The sequence below is a fragment of the Miniopterus natalensis genome, chromosome 3 (genome assembly GCF_054644295.1).
Source record: "Miniopterus natalensis isolate mMinNat1 chromosome 3, mMinNat1.hap1, whole genome shotgun sequence".
NCBI lineage: Eukaryota > Metazoa > Chordata > Mammalia > Chiroptera > Miniopteridae > Miniopterus > Miniopterus natalensis.
The window spans coordinates 93,631,733-93,654,340 of record NC_142083.1 but is presented as its reverse complement, the minus strand read 5'-3'; the positions used below and the strand labels follow the sequence as shown (position 1 = coordinate 93,654,340).

The 22,608-nt window shown below is 54.4% G+C and overlaps 1 protein-coding gene across 2 annotated transcripts in view; it reads right to left on the bottom strand.

Annotated features, from left to right (window-relative positions):
* The window catches only part of PKD1 (polycystin 1, transient receptor potential channel interacting), a 46,799-nt gene extending 29,009 nt beyond the window's left edge, over positions 1 to 17,790 (bottom strand). For both annotated transcript variants that reach the window (XM_087815711.1, XM_087815712.1), the window contains exons 1-8: positions 17,585 to 17,790; positions 3,329 to 3,400; positions 3,139 to 3,210; positions 2,708 to 2,877; positions 1,770 to 2,441; positions 1,464 to 1,647; positions 444 to 664; positions 6 to 121 (exon numbers count right to left, since the gene is read on the bottom strand). In XM_087815711.1, the coding sequence (XP_087671837.1) occupies positions 6 to 121; positions 444 to 664; positions 1,464 to 1,647; positions 1,770 to 2,441; positions 2,708 to 2,877; positions 3,139 to 3,210; positions 3,329 to 3,400; positions 17,585 to 17,790 (1,713 nt within the window). The remainder of the gene's footprint in view (positions 1 to 5; positions 122 to 443; positions 665 to 1,463; positions 1,648 to 1,769; positions 2,442 to 2,707; positions 2,878 to 3,138; positions 3,211 to 3,328; positions 3,401 to 17,584) is intronic.
* Positions 17,791 to 22,608: the final 4,818 nt, after the last annotated feature.

Below are 22,608 nucleotides of genomic sequence, written 5' to 3'. Positions count from 1 at the left end.
CCTACCTCGATGGGCTCCTGAGGGGCAGAGAGGGCCTCTTGCTGTACCAAGGGGCTCAGTGGTCCTTGCAGGTCTCCGCTGGGCGCCCCCATGAGGAAGTTCTCTGAATCCCACACAGGGCCTGGGGTGGCAAGTATGCAATGAGGTGCTGGTCCCAGGCCAAAGAGGAGAGTGAAAGGGGCCAGGGCAGGACTGAGCCACCTGGCGGCAGTGCCCCAGCTTCCTCCATTTTCTCTGTTTCCTTCAGTGTACTCCCAGCCCAGCACAACAGCAAACACCTAATGAACACTGGCTAAGAAAGGAGCCTGGGGGGAAGGGAGAGGGGGCACTGTCCTGGTCAAGGGTAGGAGGAGCTCCGGGGTGGCCATGAGACTGTGTTTTTTGGAAATTGTCCTGGTCCAGAGCAGAAGGCACTCCCCAGCCCCATAGCAGCCCCAGCATACCTCCAGGCCGCAGCTCACAGACGTAGCTGTGCGGTGCTGAGCAAAGGTCTGTGTTGCACTGCCCAGCAGGCCCCAGCCGCACACAGCGCTCCGCAGTGGCGGGATGTGGCTCCCCAGGTAGCCAGTTCTGGCAGCTCTCCAGGCTGAAAGCCTCACCCCGAGGCAATGGGCCTGCCTCAGCGCCCTCCACAGCCGAGAAGCCGATCCACACGTCCAGACCCCTGCGGATGATGGGGGCGAGGACTCAGGGGGTTTCCCAAAGATAAGAACCCCTCTATTCATCCTCTCTCTGGGGGCAGGCTTCTCACAGCAGCCCCTCAGGTGGGCCCTGCCCCTGCTCTCCAAATGGGGATACCAAGGCTCAGAGACATGACCTGGAAAGCAAAGCCCACAGTAGTACCCATCCAGCCGCCCACACCATGGGGCTAGGGGCCCAGCCAAGGGACCTCGCCTCAAGCAGACCCTCACTGTGTCATGCCCAGGGTACGGCATTTGCGGACCAAGACACCCACACATCAGTCCCCAAAGGGCTATTCTCCACAGCTCTGCCAAGGTAGGAAGACCCTATTAGAGGCAAAGATTCTAGACACATAGATAGGGATGGACACAGGGACAGACAGAAGGATAGGGATAGGCAGAGGTAAGGGACAGACACAGTGACAAGCAAAGGAACAGGGACAGACGGAGAGAGAAAAATGACAGTTGTGGTCAGAGCCAGGCACTGGGGCCAAGCATGTTAACTGGGTAACCTTGGGTAAGGGCTTTGACTACTCTGGGCCTCAACTGATTTCCCCTTCTGCATACTGAGGATGACCAGGGTGTTATTTCACAGTCCAACTGGGCTCTTCCCACACAAGGGACCCAGGAGGTGAGAATCCACACCCCCCCAACAGCCAGCCTTGGCAGGCACTGAGGCCTCTCCAGTTACTCCCACCTCTCCTGACTCTCAAATCCTTCCCCCAACACAGTGTTCTGCACCCCCACACAACCTCCCAGCCTCTCAGGGGTGGGGGCAGGCACCTGGTAACCCGGGAAACCAGGAAATTCTGGATGGCAGGACTGTCCACCATGGCCAGGGCGGCCCCAGACCAGGCCCGGCACTGCTCCTGTGCCTGCAGCCAGGCTGCCTTCTCTGCTACTAGGCGATAGCAGTGCCCGTTACCAGGGAAGATCTCGGTGTCGGAGGGACAGAGAGGATGCACCACTGGGGGCAGGCAGGGAAAGAGACAGGGCATTAATGTGTGCCCACCTGGGACTCTGCCTCACCCACCCCTGACTCTGGAGTGAGAAACAGGAGTGGTGACCCAAACCCAGGGAAGCACCCACCTTGGGCCGGCTCCTCGCCCAGGGCCACGATGCTGTAGGTGGCCTCAAGGCCTGAACCACCAAGATTTCTGACACTGAGCTCAAGGGTCTCATTGCTGTGCAGGGAGGCCGGACACATGAGCTCCAGGGCAGTGGGAGCTGCTTCCACCTGCACCTCTGTCCCCAGCTGGGTTAAGCCAGCCCCCAGGACCAGCACTGCTGTCACGTGATAGTGCCCAGGCAGCACATAGTGGTGAGTGCTGGCAGGACCAGCAACGTCCACCTCGGGGGAGCTGTCGCCAAAGTCCCAGTGTGTGGAGCTGACAGGTAGCAAGGCAGTGACATGGAAGGCTGCTGGCTGGCCAGAGGCCAGGGGTCCTTGGGGCCCCACCAGGGCAGCCCCTGGGGAGGCAGGGAATACATTCTGGAGGATGGTAGGGCCCCCACAGGCAGGGACAGGGGACAGTGGGGGGTTGGAGCAAAAGGGTAGGCAGGCAGAAGAGGTGTTGGGAGGATGGGCAGCCCCACACAGGCAGTGGCCCTGCTCTGAGAGGGCGGCGAGGTCCTGGCCAGTGGAAAAGCAGAAGGCACTGCAGGTCTCGGGCACCAGCGGACCCTCATGAGCAGCTGAGAAGGCCACCAGCACCATGGCACCTGAGCTGTTGTTGGGGAGGCAGGCAACATACTTCTCACCTGGAAGGGGCAGATGGCTGCCTCTCAGCCCCCATTCTAGATCTCAGATCACCCCACCCCAATCCACCACTGGTCTTCCCCTCATCCCTCCCACACTGTCTCCCTGGTCCAGAGGGCCTTCCTGACCCAGTCAGTCTGTCGCAGCCCTGTTCCCCAGGTCCCCATCTACTGCCCCACAAGCTGGCAACCCCCTGAGCACCTGTGGAATCTGCGCTTGGCAGGGATGCACCACAGGGAAAAACCAAGCTGGCTCCACCCACACTCACCACAGCCACTGTCAGACAAGGGGACTCGAAGGAAGGGTAGGCCAGCCAGGGGGCCAGGCCCCGCACAAATGGCAGCCTCTGGCTGCACCACACGAACCCGCTGCTCCGCTGCCCAGCGTGGTAGCCAAGCTAGACCACAGTCACACTCCAATGGGTTCCCACTCAGGTTTCTGTGGGAGGGGCAGGCCCAGGCACTCAGCGTATAGCAAGTATAGGGGACCAGGCCTGGCCTTGAGGAGGGGTCTGCGCCGGCCTTATCCCAGGGAGATCAGCCCCTCCCCACTGCCCCCCAAAAAGCAAACAAATGGCCATCCATTCCTAGTATGGTCTCAAACTAGGAAGGAGGTATGAAGGCCAGGTCAAGAGGGTAGGGTGTTGTTGGGGGATCATGGGCCCAGCCACTGATACCAGTCAAAAACAATGCAACTTACATTTCACTTAAATTAAATAAATTAGCAAATGTTCCTTCTTCTAATGTAGAAATCTTATTGTTGCTTATGTCCCTGAAAAAAGGGGGGATTCAGCAGGGTTTGAGTGATGCCCCCATAACCACAATGGTGGAAAGCTGCCACCACCTGCCCACCCGTGGATTTCCACAGCTGAGCCAAAGGGGACACTCACAACTCCGTCAGTGCTGAGAGATTCGCCAGGAGCCCAACATCCAGCGCCCGGAGCAGGTTGTAGGAGACGTCTCTGGGAAACAAAGTAGCCATAGATCAGCACTGGATCTCTGGGCCACCCTTAGCCCATCCTGGAAGCTCCCAGTACCCCCAAGCTCCCTATTCCCAGGGGGAGAACAGAGAATCAGAATGAACTCTCGCCCGGCCAGTGTGGCTCAGCGGTTGAGCATCAACCTATGATCCAGGAGATCGAAGTTTGATTCCTGATCAGGGCACATGCCCGGGTTGTGGGCTCGGTCCCCAGTGGGGGGCGTGCAGAAGGCAGCCAATCAATGACTCTCTTATCATTGATGTTTCTCTCTCTTTCTCCCTCTCCCTTCCTCTCTCTGAAATCAATGAAGATATATTTAAAAAAAAAAAAAAATGCTCACCTTGGCTTAATATTTAAAAAGAAAAAGACAGGAATGACACAATAGGACATGCTCTTTAGCCAACAATCCCACTTTCCCTCCCAGCCCAAAGGTGGAGATCACAGTCTCCCCTGCCCATTTATCTCCTGGGACAGAGACACCCAGACACCTCCGGTCACCTGACCCACCCCCACCCTCCTCATCCTCTCCCCAGGCCCCCACAGGTCTGTGTAACCCCCACCATAGTCTCCAAATGAATGAGACCTTGGCTTCCCACCAATAAGCCTCTGCCCTCTGATTTCTCAGAACGCCTCTCACCAGCCCTGTCTTCCCACCAGTGACCACCCAGTCAGGCAGAGACCGGGGATCCATCAATGCCTCTTCCAGGCCTGCCAACCCAGCTCCTAAAACACTCAGCCTCCCCCAACCCACCCCAGCTACAGCCTGGTCCAAACCCTCTTTCCTGGCACCTGCCCCACTTCCAGGGCCCCTCCTACCCAAGGGTGGGAGTGTCCTGAAGCCCAGCTCCCATCAGTCACCCTCTGGAATGGGCCCTTTCTCCAGCCTGCTCTGACCACAGCAGGAGCTTAGTAAGGATGGGTTGGTGTGAAACAAGGTCCTCCTGGGAGCTGAGACACTGAATAGCAGCCCAGGTCCCTGGGCCTCCACATACACAGGCCCCAAGGACATGGGTGTGAGGGGGAGACAGGGTCCCAGGGCTTGGCAGACTGTGACACCTGGCATAATCCACCTACTCAGCTCACAATGACCAGGACCACCTCTGGAACCAGGCTCAGGAAATTACCCCCTCCCAGCATGACTACTGCTCCTCCCTGGAGACCTGCTGGCCACCAATGCTTGAATACTACCTACCAAGGCCGGGCTGGAGGCTGGGTCTCAGTTAAGATGCTTCCATTATCCTGTCTCTCAACATAGCCAGGGGGCTACCTAAGAAGATTTTGGAGGGGCACCACTGGCTTTAAGTGACCAATGCAGGGAGCTGGGCCCAGATGGGATCCTGTCCCCCTGTGGCTTCCACTAAGACAATGTGGGGATTTGAACTGTGGATACAATCAGTTAACCCTTGGAGCCCAGTCTCTCTCTCTCTCTGCAAAGTGTGGTAGCCATCCAGGGACTCAATGAGCAGACAGCACATGAACATGAAGAGTTCCACTGAGCCTCAGCCTGCCTGGGTGGGGGACAGGCCACGGGCAGCCTCAGTAGGTTGCAGGCAGTAGGTGAGCAAGACCATGGTCCTCCAGTGAATCGAGCTCCACAAAAGGGGCTGTGAGAGGAACTACAAACACGGTCAAATGGGCCAGGCAGGTTCTTCTCTGGAGAATGTGTTTGTTACTCTGCACCCCTTTCAGCGCTTTCTTTAGTTCTCAGTTTGAATAGTTGGGGAGAGGGGGCTGCATTTCGCACCCATGTTTCTCCTGCCTTTGTGTGCTGAGAGGTGGTGCCAAGCCACTTTGCTGATAGGCTTAGGGCTCTCAAACTAAATCACGTCACATGTCACAGGTGAGGGGGAAAGAATGTCTGGGCTTCTCAATGTGTGTGGCTATACTGGTTCCCAAAGCAGTCAAGTTCGAAGAGCAGGGAGGTTCTCCCAGCAGTGGAACCTGTGCAAGACGACTGGGGTCCCACAGGGCGGGGAGGAACTCACTGGTGGGTCAGAGCTCCTGTTGGGACCAGGAAGGGACAGGGCTCCAACCAGGGGGACCTATAGCAGCCCCATTACTGCTCTGACCAAGTGGCCCAACCAGGCAAGATGCCAGAACACCTAACTAGGCAAGGTTCTCCTCTTAGCAAGAAGGTCAAATGGCAGTGCAGGTGCCAGCTCACAGTCATGCCACTCACCACCCTGAGAGCCTGACTGCTTTGGAAACCAGTATAGCCACACACATTGAGAGGCCCAGACGTTCTTTCCCCCTCACCTGTGACATGAGACATGATTTAGTTTGAGAGCCCGAAGCCCATCAGCAATGCGGCTTGGCACCACCTCTCAGCACACAAGGGCAGGAGAAACATGGGTGCGAAATGCAGCCCCCTCTCCCCAACTATTCAAACTGAGAACTAAAGCAAGCGCTGAAAGGGGATGCAGAGTAACAAAACCATTCTCGAGAGCAGGCAGGCACCCTAGATATTCCAAATTCTCATTCTGCTCTTGAAGTGGAAGCTTCGGTGCAGAGGAGATAGACAGGCTGCCCGAGGAGGCCTGGAACAGGGGCTGAGGCACGACACAGGGCCAGGAGAGGGGGCTTCAGAGGGGAGCAGATGGCGAGAGGGTGGGCAAGGGTAGTCAGAAGCCACTCCAGCCAAGGAGTTCAGGGAAGCCTGGCCTTCTCCACTCCAAGAAGTGGCACTGTGGGCTCAGGGTCAGATCCCTGCCATGCCTCATCTGAGCTGGGTGCCTCACCACTCTCACTGAGATTTGAGGTTTCCTATCTAGAAATGGGAGGGGGGTGCTTGCACATACAGGTCTGTTTTCCCCAAGGGCTGTGGGACAGGGGCCCATGCACAGAGAGTGGGTTCCAAAGAACTCCAGGAGCAGAAGCCTTTGTGCACCGGGGACATGGGGACAGGATCTCTGGCAGGGTCACCTCTGCTCTCCCAAACTGAGCCTAGTTTCCCCGTTCCCTCCTGCACGAAGGTGGGAGGCAGCTTTTTCCTTTCAGTCTGGCAGCTGCCATCAGGTAAGCCCAGGTAAGTGCTCAAAAGTGGGTCCAGGAGCCATGGAGGGGGAATATGCTTTCTTTTAGGGGGCACAGTGGGCAGCACTGCCCATCGCTGCACTCAGTATACACTGGGAAGGGTGGGAACAGAGAGGATACTGGAGTGGAGGTCACTGGAGGGGTCATGGGGGAGGGTCTTGAAGGGGGAGTCATTAGAAGGGGACATGGGTAGAGTCCTCACCCAGCCCCAGGGCCCCGAGGCCCTGAACAGCCACTTTCCACATCTCCATCTGCTTTTGCCATCACTCTTCTGGGGGAACGCCAAGGACACGGGCCAGCCTCATCCCCTCTCCAGCCCCTCGGCTTCCTCTGCACCCCCAGGTGATGTCATCGCAATCTGACTCCCTGCCCCCACACTGAGTTCCCCCACAGTCCTGCAAAAGTGGGGGGAGAACGACACAGGAGGGGGGACCGACAGGATACAGCAGCCCCAAGAAGCCGCTTACAGGAAGCCCACACAGTGGGCAGAAGCAGCAGAGGCTGGCCGAGCAGGGCAGCAAACAGCCCCATGGGAGGAGAGCCAGCAGCCTGGCTGGACAGCACCCTGAGAGATCCTAGGCCAAGCAGGGCCCACCCTGAGCCAGCTGGACCATCCCAGGTTCCTGTAAACCCCAAGCCAGCAACTTCCAGAGATGCCAAGGCTGGAGAGATCAGGCAGATACGGGGTGTGTGTGGGGGGGTGACCTGGGGATAGGCACACACCCACAACAGCACAAGACATGTGTCACCTCCCTGGGCACAAGGGATAGGGCTGGGAGGGGCTCCATTGCCTGCAGCACTGAACACCAATCCCACAGAGATAGGGACTCTCACTCCCAGCCTGTCCCTTCTGCTGTTCCCTCTCCTGCTCAAAGACAGGAAAGTGTGTTGGAGGAGGAGGGAAGATCCCTGGTCTACCCCCCACACCTGGGTCCTCTTTCTCCTCCCCCAGCAGTGCCCCAGCAGTCACTGGGGGGCCCAGTCTGTCCCCACGCAGGGGTAGTCCCAACCCCCCCACCTTCTAAGTCAGACATTCTCGAGGGGAGGACCATTAGCTTCCCCTGGGCCTGCATCCTTGTCTTCAGGGTTTGGGCACCCAATGGCACATCCCTGTGCCTCTGGCTTTAATATTTTCTGCTCCAAGCAAGAGTGACGATGGGGTGAGGGAAGCAGGGGTTGGGGGGATCCCTGCTTCCACCACCAAGCTGGAGGTACCCAGAAGAAGGTGCTAAGCGCCCTCCCAATCCAATGGACAAAGGCAGCTCCCCCTGCCCTACCCACACAGGACTCTGCCCCTGCTCACATCCCAGGCCTCACAGTGTGGAGAGGAGGCAGTAGAGGGATGGGGGGAGAGAGGGGAAGGGAGAAGAAAGGGAGGGGAGGGAGTCCCAGGGCCAGAGCAGAAAGAGATGGAAAGGGACTCTGAGTGTAAAGGTGAGTGGGCTGGTAGAGAGAAGGCCAAGGAGAGAGGGTCACTATGACATCAGTTCTGGAATGTTCCCTGGGTGGTTCCAAGGGCAGTCCCTTTTAGAGCTGAGGAAACAAAGCCCCCAGACAAGCCGGGAAGCTGCCCTGCAGCCCAGAGCTGCCTAAGTTTCCTCCTCTGCCAAGGAGGGGAGTGGCCTGGGTGCCTGCTCTCCAGTCCAGAGCTCCCCAGTCCAGATGCCGGGCGAGGTCTGGGGGCCAGTCGGAGCCCCCAAGGAAACATCTGCACATTCCAGACACATGTGGTCAGCGGCGGGGGCGAGTGCCAGGCCCCAGCCCAGCACCCCCACCCCAGTGCTGGCCGCTGCTCTGGATACAGGGCTTGAGGGGAATGGGCTCCAGAAGGGCCGCCTGCACGTTATGTAACCTGCTCCTCCCAAGCCAGCAGCTGCCTCCTCCCTCTGACAGGACAGGACAGCACAGCAGTAGCAGAAGAAGGCATCCTACTCCCCATCCAGTGCCCAAGGCTCAGGCTCCTCCCTCCAACCTGAGCCCTCAGGGCTCCTGGAAATACAGCCTCAGTGGGCCTTGCTGAGCCAGCCTGTCCTCTCCCTGGAGGTCCCACAGACTCCAGGGAGAAACAGGTTCCCCTCAGCCCAGCAAGGGGAATGCCAAACAAGGTCCCTGAAGCCAGGCTTAGGCAGAAGGGAAGAAAGGCTACAGTGCTGCTCCTGGGCCCCTCAGGGGACCCCTGCCCCCACTTCAGCCCTCAGGCCAGGTAGTGCCACCCAACTGCCACCTCTTCACCTCACTAATGTCTCCTTTTAGCACTGGGAACAGGCAGTCAGGAGCCCAGTGCCTGCACCGGTTTGAATCTAATAACCTCACTCTGTTTTCATTCCCTTCTATTTATGGAGAGTAAAGCTGGCTTCCAGGGCCGGAAATGATGACGTTTAAATTAATGAATTCAAGTTTAGGCGAGAGAGCTGATTTGAAGAAAAACATGTGGAGGGGATCAGCTGGGGAGGTGGGCAGGAGGAAGGCCTGCCACCTTGATTCTGTGCCCAAGCACCCGACCCCACCTGGCTCTAAACCAGGGTGCAGAGAATCAGCAAGGGGAGCAGGGGATGTCTCAGCCTTGAAGACTAGAGGGAAAGGCCTGTGTGAAAGCCCTCCACAGCCTCTTAGCCCCAGGGCATGGAACAGGGCAGTGCTCACATCACAGAGTGTTTTGTGCTGCTCCCTCAAGGAGCTTTGCCATCCTATTACTAAACTGTCACCAGAATGAGCCATGGGTGTCTGGTGCAGTAACACCAACTGGCTAGGATCCCCCTGGGACCACAGGCAAGGATAGGGAAGGGAGCCTCTAGAAGGAGATGAAGCTTTTCAGTGTCCTCCACACAGCACAACCCTGAGGAGATGCATTCAGAAATCAGGTGCTGTCAGGGCACTAACAGACCAGGGTCGGGGCCAGGGGCTGAGAAGGAGGGGGCCCGCCCAGGAGAGGCCCGCCTAGCTCACCCTTCCAGCCAGGGAGTTGGGGCCTCCCTGCCAGGGTAATGGGAGGAAAAGAACCAACACCTGGGTGCCCCCCAGGCACTGCACTCAACTGGTATGTCCCTCTGCACGCTGGCCTGTCACAGCCAGCCAGAGCAGGGGCTGCACCATCCCTCTACAGATGAGACTGCTGAGGCTCGGGGAGCCACCATCCTCACCCCATCACCTCCTCAGAATCTGAAGGAGGAGAAAGGCAGCTGGGGCTCATCCTACCCTGGCCCGGGAGCCAGCACAGGGCCTCTGGCTTTCCAAGGGCAGACGCATCAGTCCAGCGTTGCCAGCAATCCCACCACCCACTTGGCTACTGGGCACAGCCAAAGGCATGACGCAACCTGACACCGGGGCTACAGAGAAGTTTGCAGGCGCGGGACGCTGGAGCCTCCGCTGGAGTCTCCCGTGCTGGTGCTGGTGCTGTTAGTCTTGCCCTGAGCCCTGGCCCTCATTCCCCACCTTGACTAGAAGGAAAGCTGGCTCTGCTCTGCCTCAGGACAAAGCCCTTTCCAGGGTGGCCCCACAGGATATAGGACCGGGCTCCACACATTCCAGGCATGGGGGCTGCTAAAATCAGGAGCACCACACTTTGCCAGGCCTGGGTCCACGGGCTCCTAAGGGAGAGAAACAGCTCCGCCCACCTTGGCCCCCAAATGCAATCCCCTCCCTGACATCAGCAGCTGGGCATCGCGGGGCCCCTTGACGGAGATAGCTGCCAAGCCATAAGGAACGAGGTGTTCCGGGGAAAAAGGACATGAGCTGCATTTTCCAGCTGCCTTTCACTTGGCTGCGCCCCTGCCGCCTTGGCCAGCTGGAGACGCAGACACCCAGCACACAGGGCCAGGCTCCGGTGTGCCCGTGAGCCCAGACTCTGCACCACCCCAGACAGCGGCAGGGGAAACAGGAGGTTTTCATCCCAGAGCACTGGGCGGGCTGAGCCTACTGGGTCCTCACTGCTGGCACTGGCACCACACAGCGTTCCAGAAAGGAAAATGCGCATCTCCATCCAAAATGGCTTCTTCACTGGAAACCAAGCCCCAACCAGGGTCTCCACACTCCCTGCCCACCTGACATAGGGGAAGCAGGGATGGGTTAAGGGTGGGCCCATATCTGGCAGTAACGACTAGCTGGCTGTCACATGACGGCGGCCCCAATGCATGGCCTTTGAAGAGAAGACAAAGAGGTTCCAGTAGGAAGTCTACCAGGAGATGCCCTGGCTTTCGGTTGGGGGGGGGGGCGGGGGGGGGGGTGAACTGCAGGCCAAGCTTGCAGAGAACTGGAAAGGGAAGCTGAGCCGGGAGGGGGGATGGAGGGATGGACAGCCAGGCGCACCTTCTTGGAAAGGGCCTGTATCAGTTAGCTCCCTCAGTGAAATCACAAGGGTGAGCATATGACAGCCGAGGTGGCAGCAGGGCCGTCATGCTGGGGGACACTGAACAGCTTACATGTGTGCTGGTTCCAAGGGCACCACATGATCAAGAACAAGGTGCTCAAGAGAGTTCATAGCACTCTGTTCACACCTCATAACTTCACTGTTACATAGCCCCACCTAAAATGCATCAAAAACAAAGGCTTAAAACTGAGATAAAAACACAAGAGGAACATGCCAGACCTAGGTGTGTTGAATCTCATGAGCTGTGTGGCTCTGAGTCAAAGGCACCCTCAGGGTCAGACTAAGCTTCTGAATGTGGGTCTCCCTGCCTGGGTGCTGAGGGATATGTAGGAGTCTGCCTGCTCAGACTCGTCTGTGTTTCTCCTATCTGCTGTGGCATTTGGTCTGAGCAACAAAGTCATGGGCACATGTGCACCAGCTCAGGGGCACTTCTCAGGCTTTGAGTTCTGTCTGCTCTGCAGCAGGGGAGGTCCTAGGGGAGTCCATCTCCTGCTGGCCAGTGCTCGGGACATAGTAATAGGCTCTGAGAACATGGAGAGAAGGGGATGGAGGGGCCATTTTGGAACAGTTACAATTACTGGGACCACCAGCAACTGAGTCCCTTGGATGTACCATCCACTCTTACTTCTGAGGCCCCACAACCTCTTAAGATGTATCCACTCATGGTACCCATTTCACAGGCGAGGAAACTGAAGCTCAGAGAGGCTGAATAACTCAGCCAAGGTCATACAGGAAGTGTAGGAGCTGGGATATGAACCAGGTCTGACCCAGGGCCTGAATTACCTACTCCTGGGCTCCCATGCCTCCCTCCTAAAACCAAATAGGAAGTCAATAAAAAAGACCAGAATAGGAATGGCAGAGGAAGGTCTGAGGATGAGTTGGTGGGAAGGACAGGGCCAAGCAAGCAGCTGGGGCCTGAGCCCAGAGCCCACTTTGTCCCACTGCCACCTCTATGTGGTTTATGAGCCAGGTTGCTGTTGCTGTACCCCAGGCCCCTGCATGCAGTTGTGGGGATGTGCCCCAAAGCATGCTGATGAAATCACCTCTCTGCCACAACACACCAGCCATGCGACCCCAGGAAGTGACTCAACCTCTGGGAGACCAGTGTCCTGGTCTGTAAAACGGGACCAAGAGTGGTTCTATCCCCATAGCACTGCGTGAGACACCGTGAGATAAAGGTCAGAAAGAGCCTAATACAGAGTCCAGCACTTGGCAACCTTAGAGGGAGAAGACAAAGCAGTGGTAGGTATTTCCTTCAGAGATTTGTTTTTTAATTCAGATGTAATTCATATACTATAAAGTTCACCCTTCTAAGGTATAAATTCAGTGGTTTAGTATATTCCCAAGGTTGTGCAGCCATCACCACTATCTAATTCCAGAACATTTTCATCACCACAAACAGAAACACCACTCTCCTTGACCAATATTCCCCAACCCCAATCCCCACCCTAGCTGTAGACACCACCAGTCTGCTTTCTGTCTCCATGAATTTGTCCATTCTGGACATTTCATATCAGTGGAAGCATTCAATATGTGACCTTCTGTGTCTGGCTTCTTTCACTCAGCATCAAGCTTTCAAGACTCACCCATGATTATAGCATGTGTCAGTATTCCATTTCTTTTTAAGGCTGAGTAATATTCCACTGTACCACATTCTGTTCATTCATCTGCTGATGGGATACTTGGGTTGTTTCCACTTTTGGCTACTGAGAAAGCTGCTATGAATATCTGTATACACACTGTTGTTGTTTTTTAAGAATAGTTTATTGATTTTTTGAGAGAGAGGAAGGGAGAAGAGAGAAACATCAATGTGTGAGAGCATAACACTGACTGGCTGCCTCTTGCATGCCCCCTACCAGGGACCAAGCCTGAAACCCAGGTATGTGCCCTGACAGGGAATTGAACCAGCAACTTTTGGGCGCATGGGATGACGCCCAACCAACTATGCCACACCAGCCAGAACTGTATACAAGTTTTTGTGAGGACATATGTTTCATTCCTCTTAGACAGATACCTGGAAGCAAAATTGCTATGGTACCTCTATGTTTACTCTTCTGTGGACCTGCCCGACTGTTTTCCAAAGGACTGCCCCTTTCTACATCCCCACCAGCAGTGGAGGAAGGTTCCAATTTTTCCACATCCTTGTCAATATTCATTATTGTCTGTCTTTTTGGTGTCCGTCACCCCAGTGGATGTCATCACTGTGGTTTGATTTGCATTTTCCTGAAAGCTAGACATTGAGCATCTATTCATGTGCTGATTGGTCATTTGTATATCTTCTTTGGAGATATGTCCGTTTGCCCATTTTTAAACTGGGTCATTTGTCTTTTTTGCATTGAGTCATAACTTTTTTTATATATTCTGGTTACAAGTCCCTCATCAAATAGATGATTTGCACATGTTCTCCACCCTGCAGTCCCCATTCAGGGGACCATGTACAAGAGGCATGTGTGCCTGCCTGTCCACAGTTCTGGCAAATCTGCATTCTGTGTTTCATCAGGAAACTAACATTACACACACATTTATAGTCTGAATTCCCAAGTGCCAGCTGTCATGTGCAGCTCAGGGAATGTGAGGGTGAGACCAGCAGTGTGCAAGATACATGGGTCCCCCCAGTACCTTCTATCTCCACACAGCAGCCAGTGTTCTTTCTAGAAGACACACCAACCATGCCACTTCCCTCCTAGATCCTTCAACGCCGCCCCTACCTGCTCTCTCAATAAAGATCCCACCTCCCACCCCTCTATCTGAAACTGCCAGGTTATCCCCCTCTGTCTGGGATACTCTTGCCACTCCCTGGATAACTTCTGTGCAAGCAATGAATCTTGGCTTCAATGTCACTTACACTGGGGGTAAGTGGTCCCCTCCCCATTGTGTGTCTTTGGTTTAACATTGGCTCCCTGGTAACTGAGCCTCAGAAAGGCGGGTCTTGAAGACTCCTAGCCCAGGGCTGTCATACAGCAGTTGGGCCCTCTATATGCCCAGAGCTCACGGAGGGGACCCTCTGTTGCCGGGCCAGCCCGTAAGGCAGCAACACATGTGGCACCTGCAATCTAACATTACACACACACCAGGCCCAGAAGTTTGCTCACCTTACCTCACACACGTTCTGTGCAGATAACAGGGACTGAGCCTCCCCCACACTCTCCTGTCATTTAGGGGTACAGGCAGGGAAGGGTGAGGCCCTGAGTACCCCTAGCCAACAAACGACCCTAAGGGCCCCAATATTTTAATCAGCAAACCAAGTCCCTATTGAGTTCCTGTTCCTAGCCTAGACCCAGACCCAAAACATGCACAAGACAGTACACAAAACTCAGAATGGGCCCCTGGCCAAAGTTAGCAGCACACAAATACCTGAGAAATGCTCGGCCAAAATCAACCACACTTGAAACTAACTGATTAACAGACCACACCTGGAGCAGCAGTGCTGTCACATCTAGAACTTTTTACGGTAATGAATATTCTATCTTTTTTGCTGTCCTTTCCAACACAGTAGCCACTGGCCACAAATGGTTCTAGAGCACCTGAAATGTGACTTGCCACACGATGCAGCTCAGGACCCGACTATCAATCTACAGGAAACACAGGGTAGAGGGATACGCTGGATAATGCCATGGAGGTGACACAGAGGCACAACCCAATCCCAGGCACTGTCAAGCCAGTTTCTTCAACAAATTGCACAAGGAAAAAAAGAGATGAAGGGGAAATCTATACACCAACAGAGACTTAAAAGACATCAACTAATTGCACTGTGTGGGCCTTATTTGGATCCTAATTCAACTACGAAAAAAACCTGAGACAACCAAAATTTTGAACACAGTGGACATGTAATGGGATCAGGGACATACTCACTGTTGTAGGTATGATCATGGTGTTGCCATACACTCCAATGTGCTTACAGACCAAAGAATAGGAAGCTAGAATTTGGTTCAAAATGGGTGGGGGTGGGGATAGGGGTGTGGAAGAGCAGATCAGGCCACAGGGCAATGGGTCCATGAGGTTCACCAGGCTATTCTGCTGACCTCTGTATATATTCAAATTCTCCATGATAAAGCTTTAAAAGTAGAGCAGCAGCATTTTGCTGAGTGACATCACAGTTTTCAGGCTGCCACCTCTGGGTTAACTCAAGAAAGGCTGGGGTCTAGGAGCCCCAAGAGTCCAGAGTACCACATGGGCCAGACTCTCACCCAGGTCTAGACGTGGCTGTCCTGCCACACCTCAGGCGGGCCGAGTCTCAAATAGAGGGGTGGCTGCAAGACTGATAACAGAGGCACCAAGCCTGAGCCTCCCAGAGGAGGTTGCCAGGACCCTTGCACACGTACACCCTCGCCCAGAAGGTTCCCTGGCTTCTCCAAGCTCGGCCCTTCTCCCTTAGAGAAGGCTCACCTATCCCCCTCTCCCTGATGAGAGGGTTTGCAGGGTTGAGAGACAGAATGGCTGGGGCAGCCCAGAGTGCAGATGGGGAACCAGCGGGGGCCTCACCATCTGCACCCAAAGGCCCAGTTTCCCTTGGGTCCTCGCCCTCAGCCTTCTGGAAATCTCCCAGAAGCAGCTCGGGGTGTAAAGAAGAGCATGAAGTCTCTTCTATTCCCCATCCACCTTCGTTCCAGGGTCCTGTCACACACACTTAGAGGGGCCAACAGCCCTGGAATCCTGCCAGCTCAGGCGAGGCCAGGCTGCCAGCTCCCGAGACCTCCAAAACCCAGGAGCAGAGCCTAAGGAGACACATGCAAGGCAACAGGCCTGGGCTCCATCGCTGTCTCCTAAAGCCTCCTGAGCATGGGCCTTCTGCAGGCCCTGGACCCACCAGCATTGTTTATTCCCTGGATAGTTCCTGGAGGCCAGCTGGGACTAGCCAGCAGGAGCCAGGTCAGATCCCCAGCAGCTCCCAGCCCACCAAGGGACCAAAGTAATCTCACCCACAGCATCAAGAAACAAGGGATAGCCCGGCCAGTGTGGCTCAGCAGTTGAGTATCAACCTATGATCCAGGAGATCGTGGTTCAATTCTGGGTGGGGGCACATGCCCAGGTTGCAGGCTTGATCCCCAGCAGGGGGCATGCAGGAGGCAACCAATCAATGACTCTCATCATTGATCTTTCTCTCTCTCCCTCTCCCTTCCAGTCTCTTTCCACTCTCTGAAATCAATTTAAAAAACATACTTTTTAAAAAAGAAGAGGAAAGCGGGGGGGGGGGTCTGACACAACTATGTGAGCACTGGTAGCAGGCAGGAAGCTCATCTCCACAGAGACAGCAGAGATGGCAAATGTTTTAGTGGCCATGAAGCAAGCCAACAGGCTCAGTGCAGCCACCACAGCTCCTGGCTGGCTCTGGAAAACCTGCTCTTCCCCCACCTCCAAGTCCACCTGGCAAAGCCCCAAGAACATCTGGACTGTTCAGGAGAAGCACGCACCCCTACTTCCCCCCTCCAACACCCAAACACTGATGACCAGGCCCCCTAATTAAAGGTGACTGGAGTCACCCATGGAACTACTTTACAAAACTGAACACCAGGGCCCAACCCCAGACTTAACCGGTGGCCAAGGAGAGATGGAGTCCTGCCTTAGGTGCCTGGAAGTGCCCAAGAAATCCAAACGGGGCCATAAGGACATGGATCAGCAGACCCTAAGGCTGCACCTACCCCAGGGAAAACTGTCTGCAAATCTTGGTCTGCTGCAAACTTTTCATTCCAACTCTGGATCCTGAGCACCTCACAGTCAAACCCAGCTCTGCCATGTAGTGGCTATTACTTGGTACTTGTGCTTGGACAAGATGCATCACCTGCATCTCCATTTTCTCATCTGTAAAATGGGTGTCTTCACTGTACCTTCACCTCCAAGGGTTAGGGTGAAGGTTAAGCACGACAACCACAACCAGAGCTTGGCAGAGGACAATAGTTCTTTGGCGTTTTAAACCCCACCTACCCCGTTCCAAGGATAACATCAGAGCCCTAGACAGAACACTTGAGGTCCTTCAGGACCCCTGCCCACCTCCCATGGTGCCCCCACTCCCTCACACTTTCCTAGCAGCTGCCACACTGGGGTATACTCTACATTTACACACAACCAAGTCCAGTCTCCAGGTCTCTGCACACAGGGTTCCCTCCTCCCTTCCCCTAGACCCACCTTCCTGTCCATCCTTAAGTTTCCGGCCAATTATTACACATCCATCAAATCCTTGTCCAGACACCTCTAACGGGAAGCCTTCCCTGCCATCCCACACAGAGCTCTCCACCTCCTTGCGTCCTTCTGGGCTCTCAGGTGTTAGTTATTCCCTAGGCCCAATCCTATTAGGGTTTAAGTGTTTGCAGTCTCCGTTCAGAGACCGCCCCACCCCGCCCCCGCACGCGGCCACAGGCCCCCCATCAGCTCGCGTTTGCAGAGCCCCACCGGGTGGGATGTCTCCGCTTTCACAGAAACCGGGATTACTCTGTTTCCCTCTGGCCCACTCCAGGCGGGCTGACAGCCGGCGGCGGTCCCAGGTTTTCCTTATTTAGCTGGGCCGACCTCACTTCGCTGGAGCCTCGCCCTGGGAGAGGCCTGGCCCGCACTCCGTTTCCCCTTCTAGAGGCCGGGGACGCGCCCACGCCCTGCGAGCCTCGCCAGGCCGGCGGCCTGCCCGGCCGGGCCTCTCCCAGGAGGGTGCAGGCGCGCCGAGGCCTCCCCAAGTCCTGTGCCCCGCTAGGCCCCCACCGCCCCATTAGGTCCTCGCGCCCGCCCGGCGCCATGGCAACCACCCGGTCCGCATTGCGGGGCTCTGGGTTACTCACAGCGCGGTGGCGTCCGCGGGGATGCGCAGCGCGGGCCCGAGGGTCCGCAGTCCGCGGCCAGAGCAATTGACGCGGCAGGCGGCACCGGGAGCCGGGCCGCAGAGGCAAGGGGGCGCGCAGGGCCCACAGCCGCGCCCGGGGTCCCCCGCCAGCGCCCCGAGCCACAGGCCCAGGCCCAGGGCGAGCGCTAGGCGGGCGGGCGGCATCGTCAGGGCAGCGCGTGCATGGCCCCGACCCCGAGCCCGCCCGGCGCCGGCGGCCGCGACTCAGGCGGGGCCCGCGGACGGCATGGCGGGGCGGGATCCAGGGGCGACAGTGGCCTGTCTGCCTGCGTGACGCCCGCTCCCGCCGCGCGCTCCGTCCACCGCCGCCCGCTCGCGCGTTCGCGCTGCTGTGCGGCCCGCCACCCGCTCCTCCTCTCCCCGCGCGGCGGGGCGGGGCGTCCTCAAGCTCTGCCCTCTCCGTCACCGTCTGGAGGCTCCGCCCCTCGCTCTGGCAGAGCGGCGGCCGCGCGGGGCGGGGCGGGGCGGGGCGCGGTGGGCGGGGCGTCCTGAGTCCGCGCCCCCTCGGCGCGCCCTTCCCTCCGGACTCTTCTTGCGCGCTCGCCCTTGTTTACCCATCTGGTTCGCGCCTCCAAGCCCTTCGCGGTCTCCACGGTCAAAACACTGAAAGCCCCGGCAATAACCACCGCGGCGGGAGATCTCGGGGCGCCCGCTCCGCGTGCTCACGCGCTCCTAGCACCCCTGTCCCTCTCGATTTTGCACCGTATCCCGAGAACCTGGCTCACAGTAGTCGCTCAATAAATATACATCGCGTCCTCTCCCGGAGCTCCGCCGGAGCGCCCAGGAGGCTTGACTGCCAGTCCAAGCAGTGACGAAGGTAACGCCCAAGGTGGGCCTCACCTGGGCAGGTGAAGTGCAGCATCGCTCAGGCGCCGGCCCGCCGGCAGAGGACGGAACGCTGCGCTCTGCTCTCCGGGCGCCGCGTCTTCCCTCTCGGGCCGCCCCGCTTGCCAACTCTTTCCTTTCATGGCCGCGAAGTACTCCGTGGTTGGCTCTGCAGAGGAAGATTTTGTTCCTCTGTGTGTGCAAGATTTGATTACAAAACTAATGCTCGTGGTGGGAAGAATACACACCTAACAACGTGAATGCACGTGCTAGAAGTCCTACACAAAGGACCCCATATTATTATGATTCAATTTACAGGAAATGTCCAAAATAGGCAAATCTATAAAGACGAAAGTAGATAAGTGGTTCCAGGGGCGGGGTGGGGATGGTGGTAAATGGGGAGTGACTGCTGGGAAGTGACTGCTAATGGGTATGGGGTTTCTTTTGGGAATGATGATGCTCTGAAATTAGTGGTGATGGTTGCACAGCCTTGTAAATATACTTTTAAAAATCACTGAATTGTGATCTTTTTATTGATTTCAGATAGAGGAAGAGAGAGGGAGAGAGAGATAGAAACATCAATGACGAGAGAGTCATTGATCGGCTGCCTCCTGCATGCCTCCTACTGGGGATCCAGTCTGCAACCGAGCATATGCCCTGATCAGGAATTGAACCCTGACCTCCTGGTCCACGCTCAACCACTGAGCCACCCCGGCTAGGCTGAATTGTGCTTTTAAAAGGGTGGATTTTTGCCCTAGCCGGTTTGGCTCAGTGGTTAGAGTGTCGGCCAGGGAACTGAAGGGGTTCTGGTTTGATTCAGGCCAAGGTCATGTACCTGGGTTGCAGGCCCCATCCCTGCTCTGGTCCGGGCTTATGCAGGAGGCAACCAATCATTGTGCCTCTCTCACATTGATGTTTCTTTCTCTCTCTCTCTGAAAAGCAATGGGAAAAATATCCTCAAGTGAGGATTAGGAAGAAAAAAAATGGATTTTATGGTATGTGAATTATATCTCAGTTTTTTAAATAATGAAGAAATAAAATTGTTCCAGCCCTACTGGTGTGGCTTAGTTGGTTGGGCATGGTCCCCTTCACCAAAAGGTTGGTGGTTCCATTCCTGGTCAGGGCATATGCGGGCCTTGTGGTCTCCATACCCGGTAGGGGGAGTGCAGGAGGCAGCCAGTTGATGTTTGGCTCTCACATAGATGGTTTCTCTTTCCCCCTTCCTCTCCCTTTCTCTCTTGCTAAAAGTCAATAAAAATATTTAATTTAAAAAACTGTTCCACCATTGGGCACAGGGAGTGGGAGGATTAGTGGTGAGAGCGCCTTGAGAGCTAGGAGGGAGGAAACCCACATCTGTCATTGCTTCATCCACTTAGTCCACTGAGTCTTCACAACTCTAGGATGTGGGTACTATTACTCTTCTTCCCTTTATTAAACTACGTACCTCAGGTACAGACGGGTTAAGAAACTTGCCACATCACACGGCAGGTAAATGCCAAAACTGGGATTATATTCCAAACCCAAGCCTTTAAATCCAGACAAATGACACACTGATAAGAGTCAAGAACTCAAGATGAGGGAAGATACACCCATGAGAAACTGGTGCAAAATGAGGAAAAGAGGTTGATCCAGTCTAATCAAGATTGAAGATGGTTTGGGAGAAATGCAATTGTTTGGAAAAGATTTCTGAAATAGAAAATATTCTTTTTCTTTAATAGTTTATTGATTTTTAGAGAGAGAGAAAGGGAGAGGGAGAAAGAGACACATCTATGTGAGAGTGAAACATGGACTGGCTGCCTCCTGCACACCCCCAACTGGGAATGGAGCCTGCAACCAGGGCAGGTGCCCTGACCGGGAATCGAACCTGCAGGATGATGCCCGACCAACCAGCCACACTGGCCAGAGCGAAAATACCCATGTTTAAAGAAGAAATTAATTACCTGAAAATGAAATTCTGGACTATTTCAACAAACTTCGTGGTAAACAGAGAAAATTAAATTTACCAAAGATCTTTGTTTGATTTTGGGAAGGGAATATTGAAGAAATGCTTAATTTTTTTTTTTAAATCCTCACCTGAGGATATTTTTTCCATTGCTTTTCAGAGAGAGTGGAAGGGAGAGCGAGAGAGAAACATCAATGTGAGAGAGACACATGGATTAGTTGCCTATCAGGGCCAGGGATGGAGCCTGCAACCAAGGTACATGACCTTGACCGGAATCTAATCCAGGACCCTTCAGTCCACAGGCACTCTAACCACTGAACAAACCGGCTAGGGCGAAATGCTTAATTCTTGATCAAATACTGATTTTAAGGTTCTTATTAACGGTTTATGATAACTGTTAGCTTAAAATAAAGGGGGAAACTACCCAGAAGAGGAGAAACAAGAAAACCTGATTGGCCAGGAAAGGATTAAAAAAAGAAACAGTGAGCCTGGCTGGTGTGGCTAAGTTGGTTACAGCATTGCCCCCCTGCACTGGAAGGTCAGGGGTTCGATTCCCAGTCAAGGCACCCCTAGGTTGCGTGTTCAGTCCCCAGTCTGGGTGCAATAAGAGGCAACCAATCAATGTATCTTTCTCACATTGATATTTCTCTCTATCTCTTTCCCTCTCCCTTCCTCCTTCTCTAAAATGAATTTAAAATTTAAAAAAAAAAAAAAGAAACAACAAGCCCTGGCAGGGTAGCTCAGTTGGTTAGAGCATCGTCCTAATACACCATGATTACAGGTTCAGCCCGGCCGGGCATGGCTCAGCGGTTCAGCGTCGACCTAGGATCCAGGCGATTGGAGTTTGATTCCCGGTCAGGGCACGTGCCCAGGTTGCGGGCTCGATCCCCAGTCGGGGGCATGCAGGAGGCAGCCGATCAATGACTCTCTCATCATGGATGTTTCGACCTCTCTCTCTCCCTCTCCCTTCCTCTCTCTGAAATCAATAAAGATATATTTAAAAAAGAAAAAGAAAAAAAGATTGCAGGTTCAATCCCCCACCAGGGCACATACAAGAATCACCCTATGGCCCTAGCCAGTTTTGCTCAGTGGTTAGGGCATCAGCCTGAGGTCTGAAGGGTCCTGGGTTTGATATTGGCCAAGGGCATGTACTTCAGTTGCAGGCTCGATCCCTGGCCCCTGTCAGGGCGAGTTTGGGAGGCAACTGCTCAATGCATCTCTCTCACATTGATGTTTTTCTCTCTCCCGCTCCCTTCCTCTCTCTCTAAACACCAATAAAAATATTTTTAAATAGAACAATGATTCTCACATAAGAAAGCACACTAAACCCAGGCAAATGCTGTTTACAGGAACACAGCTAAGGCAAATAACCCAGAAAGCTGAGAATAAAGAGATAGGAAAGTAAAAACATAAAGTCGATTAAATTGGAAAAAAAAAATAGAACCTAAACTAAAAGATAATAAATGGGAAAAGAATCTATTTTACACTAATTAAAGGTACAACCTGTGTAGAATATAATGAACCATTGTGTTCTCTAAAATAGAATATCAACATGCAAAGCTAAACTATTAGAAATTCACAAAATCAAAAAATGGCAATTGTAAGGTTTAGAATGTCAGCCCACAGACTGAAGGGTCCCAGGTTCGATTCCGGCCAAGGGCACATACCTCCGTTGCAGGCTCTATCCTGGGCCCCAGTGGGGGCTCGTGCGGGAGGCAACCAACCAATGTGTCTCTCTCACGTCGATGTTTCTCTCTCTCTCTCGCTCTCTTTCTTCCACTTTCTCTGAAAAGCAATGGAAAAAAAGATATCCATGGGCGAAAATTAAAAAATAAATAAATTCACAAAACCATTGAGGGGGACTTTATTACACCTTCCTTTGAACTGTAAAAATAAAGCAATTTAAAAAATTATTTTATTGCCCGGCCAGGCGTGGCTCAACGGTTGAGCGTCGACCTACGATCCAGGTGATCAGGGTTCCATTCCCGGTCAGGGTACATGCCCGGGTTGTGGGCTCAATCAATGACTCTCTCATCATTGATGTTTCTATCTCTCTCTCTCCCTCTGCTTTCCTCTCTGAAATCAATAAAGATATATTTTTAAAAAATAAATAAATAAAATAGAAATTATTTTATTGATTTTAGAGAGAGAGGAAGGGGGAGAGAGAGAGAGATACATCGATTTGTTGTTCCACT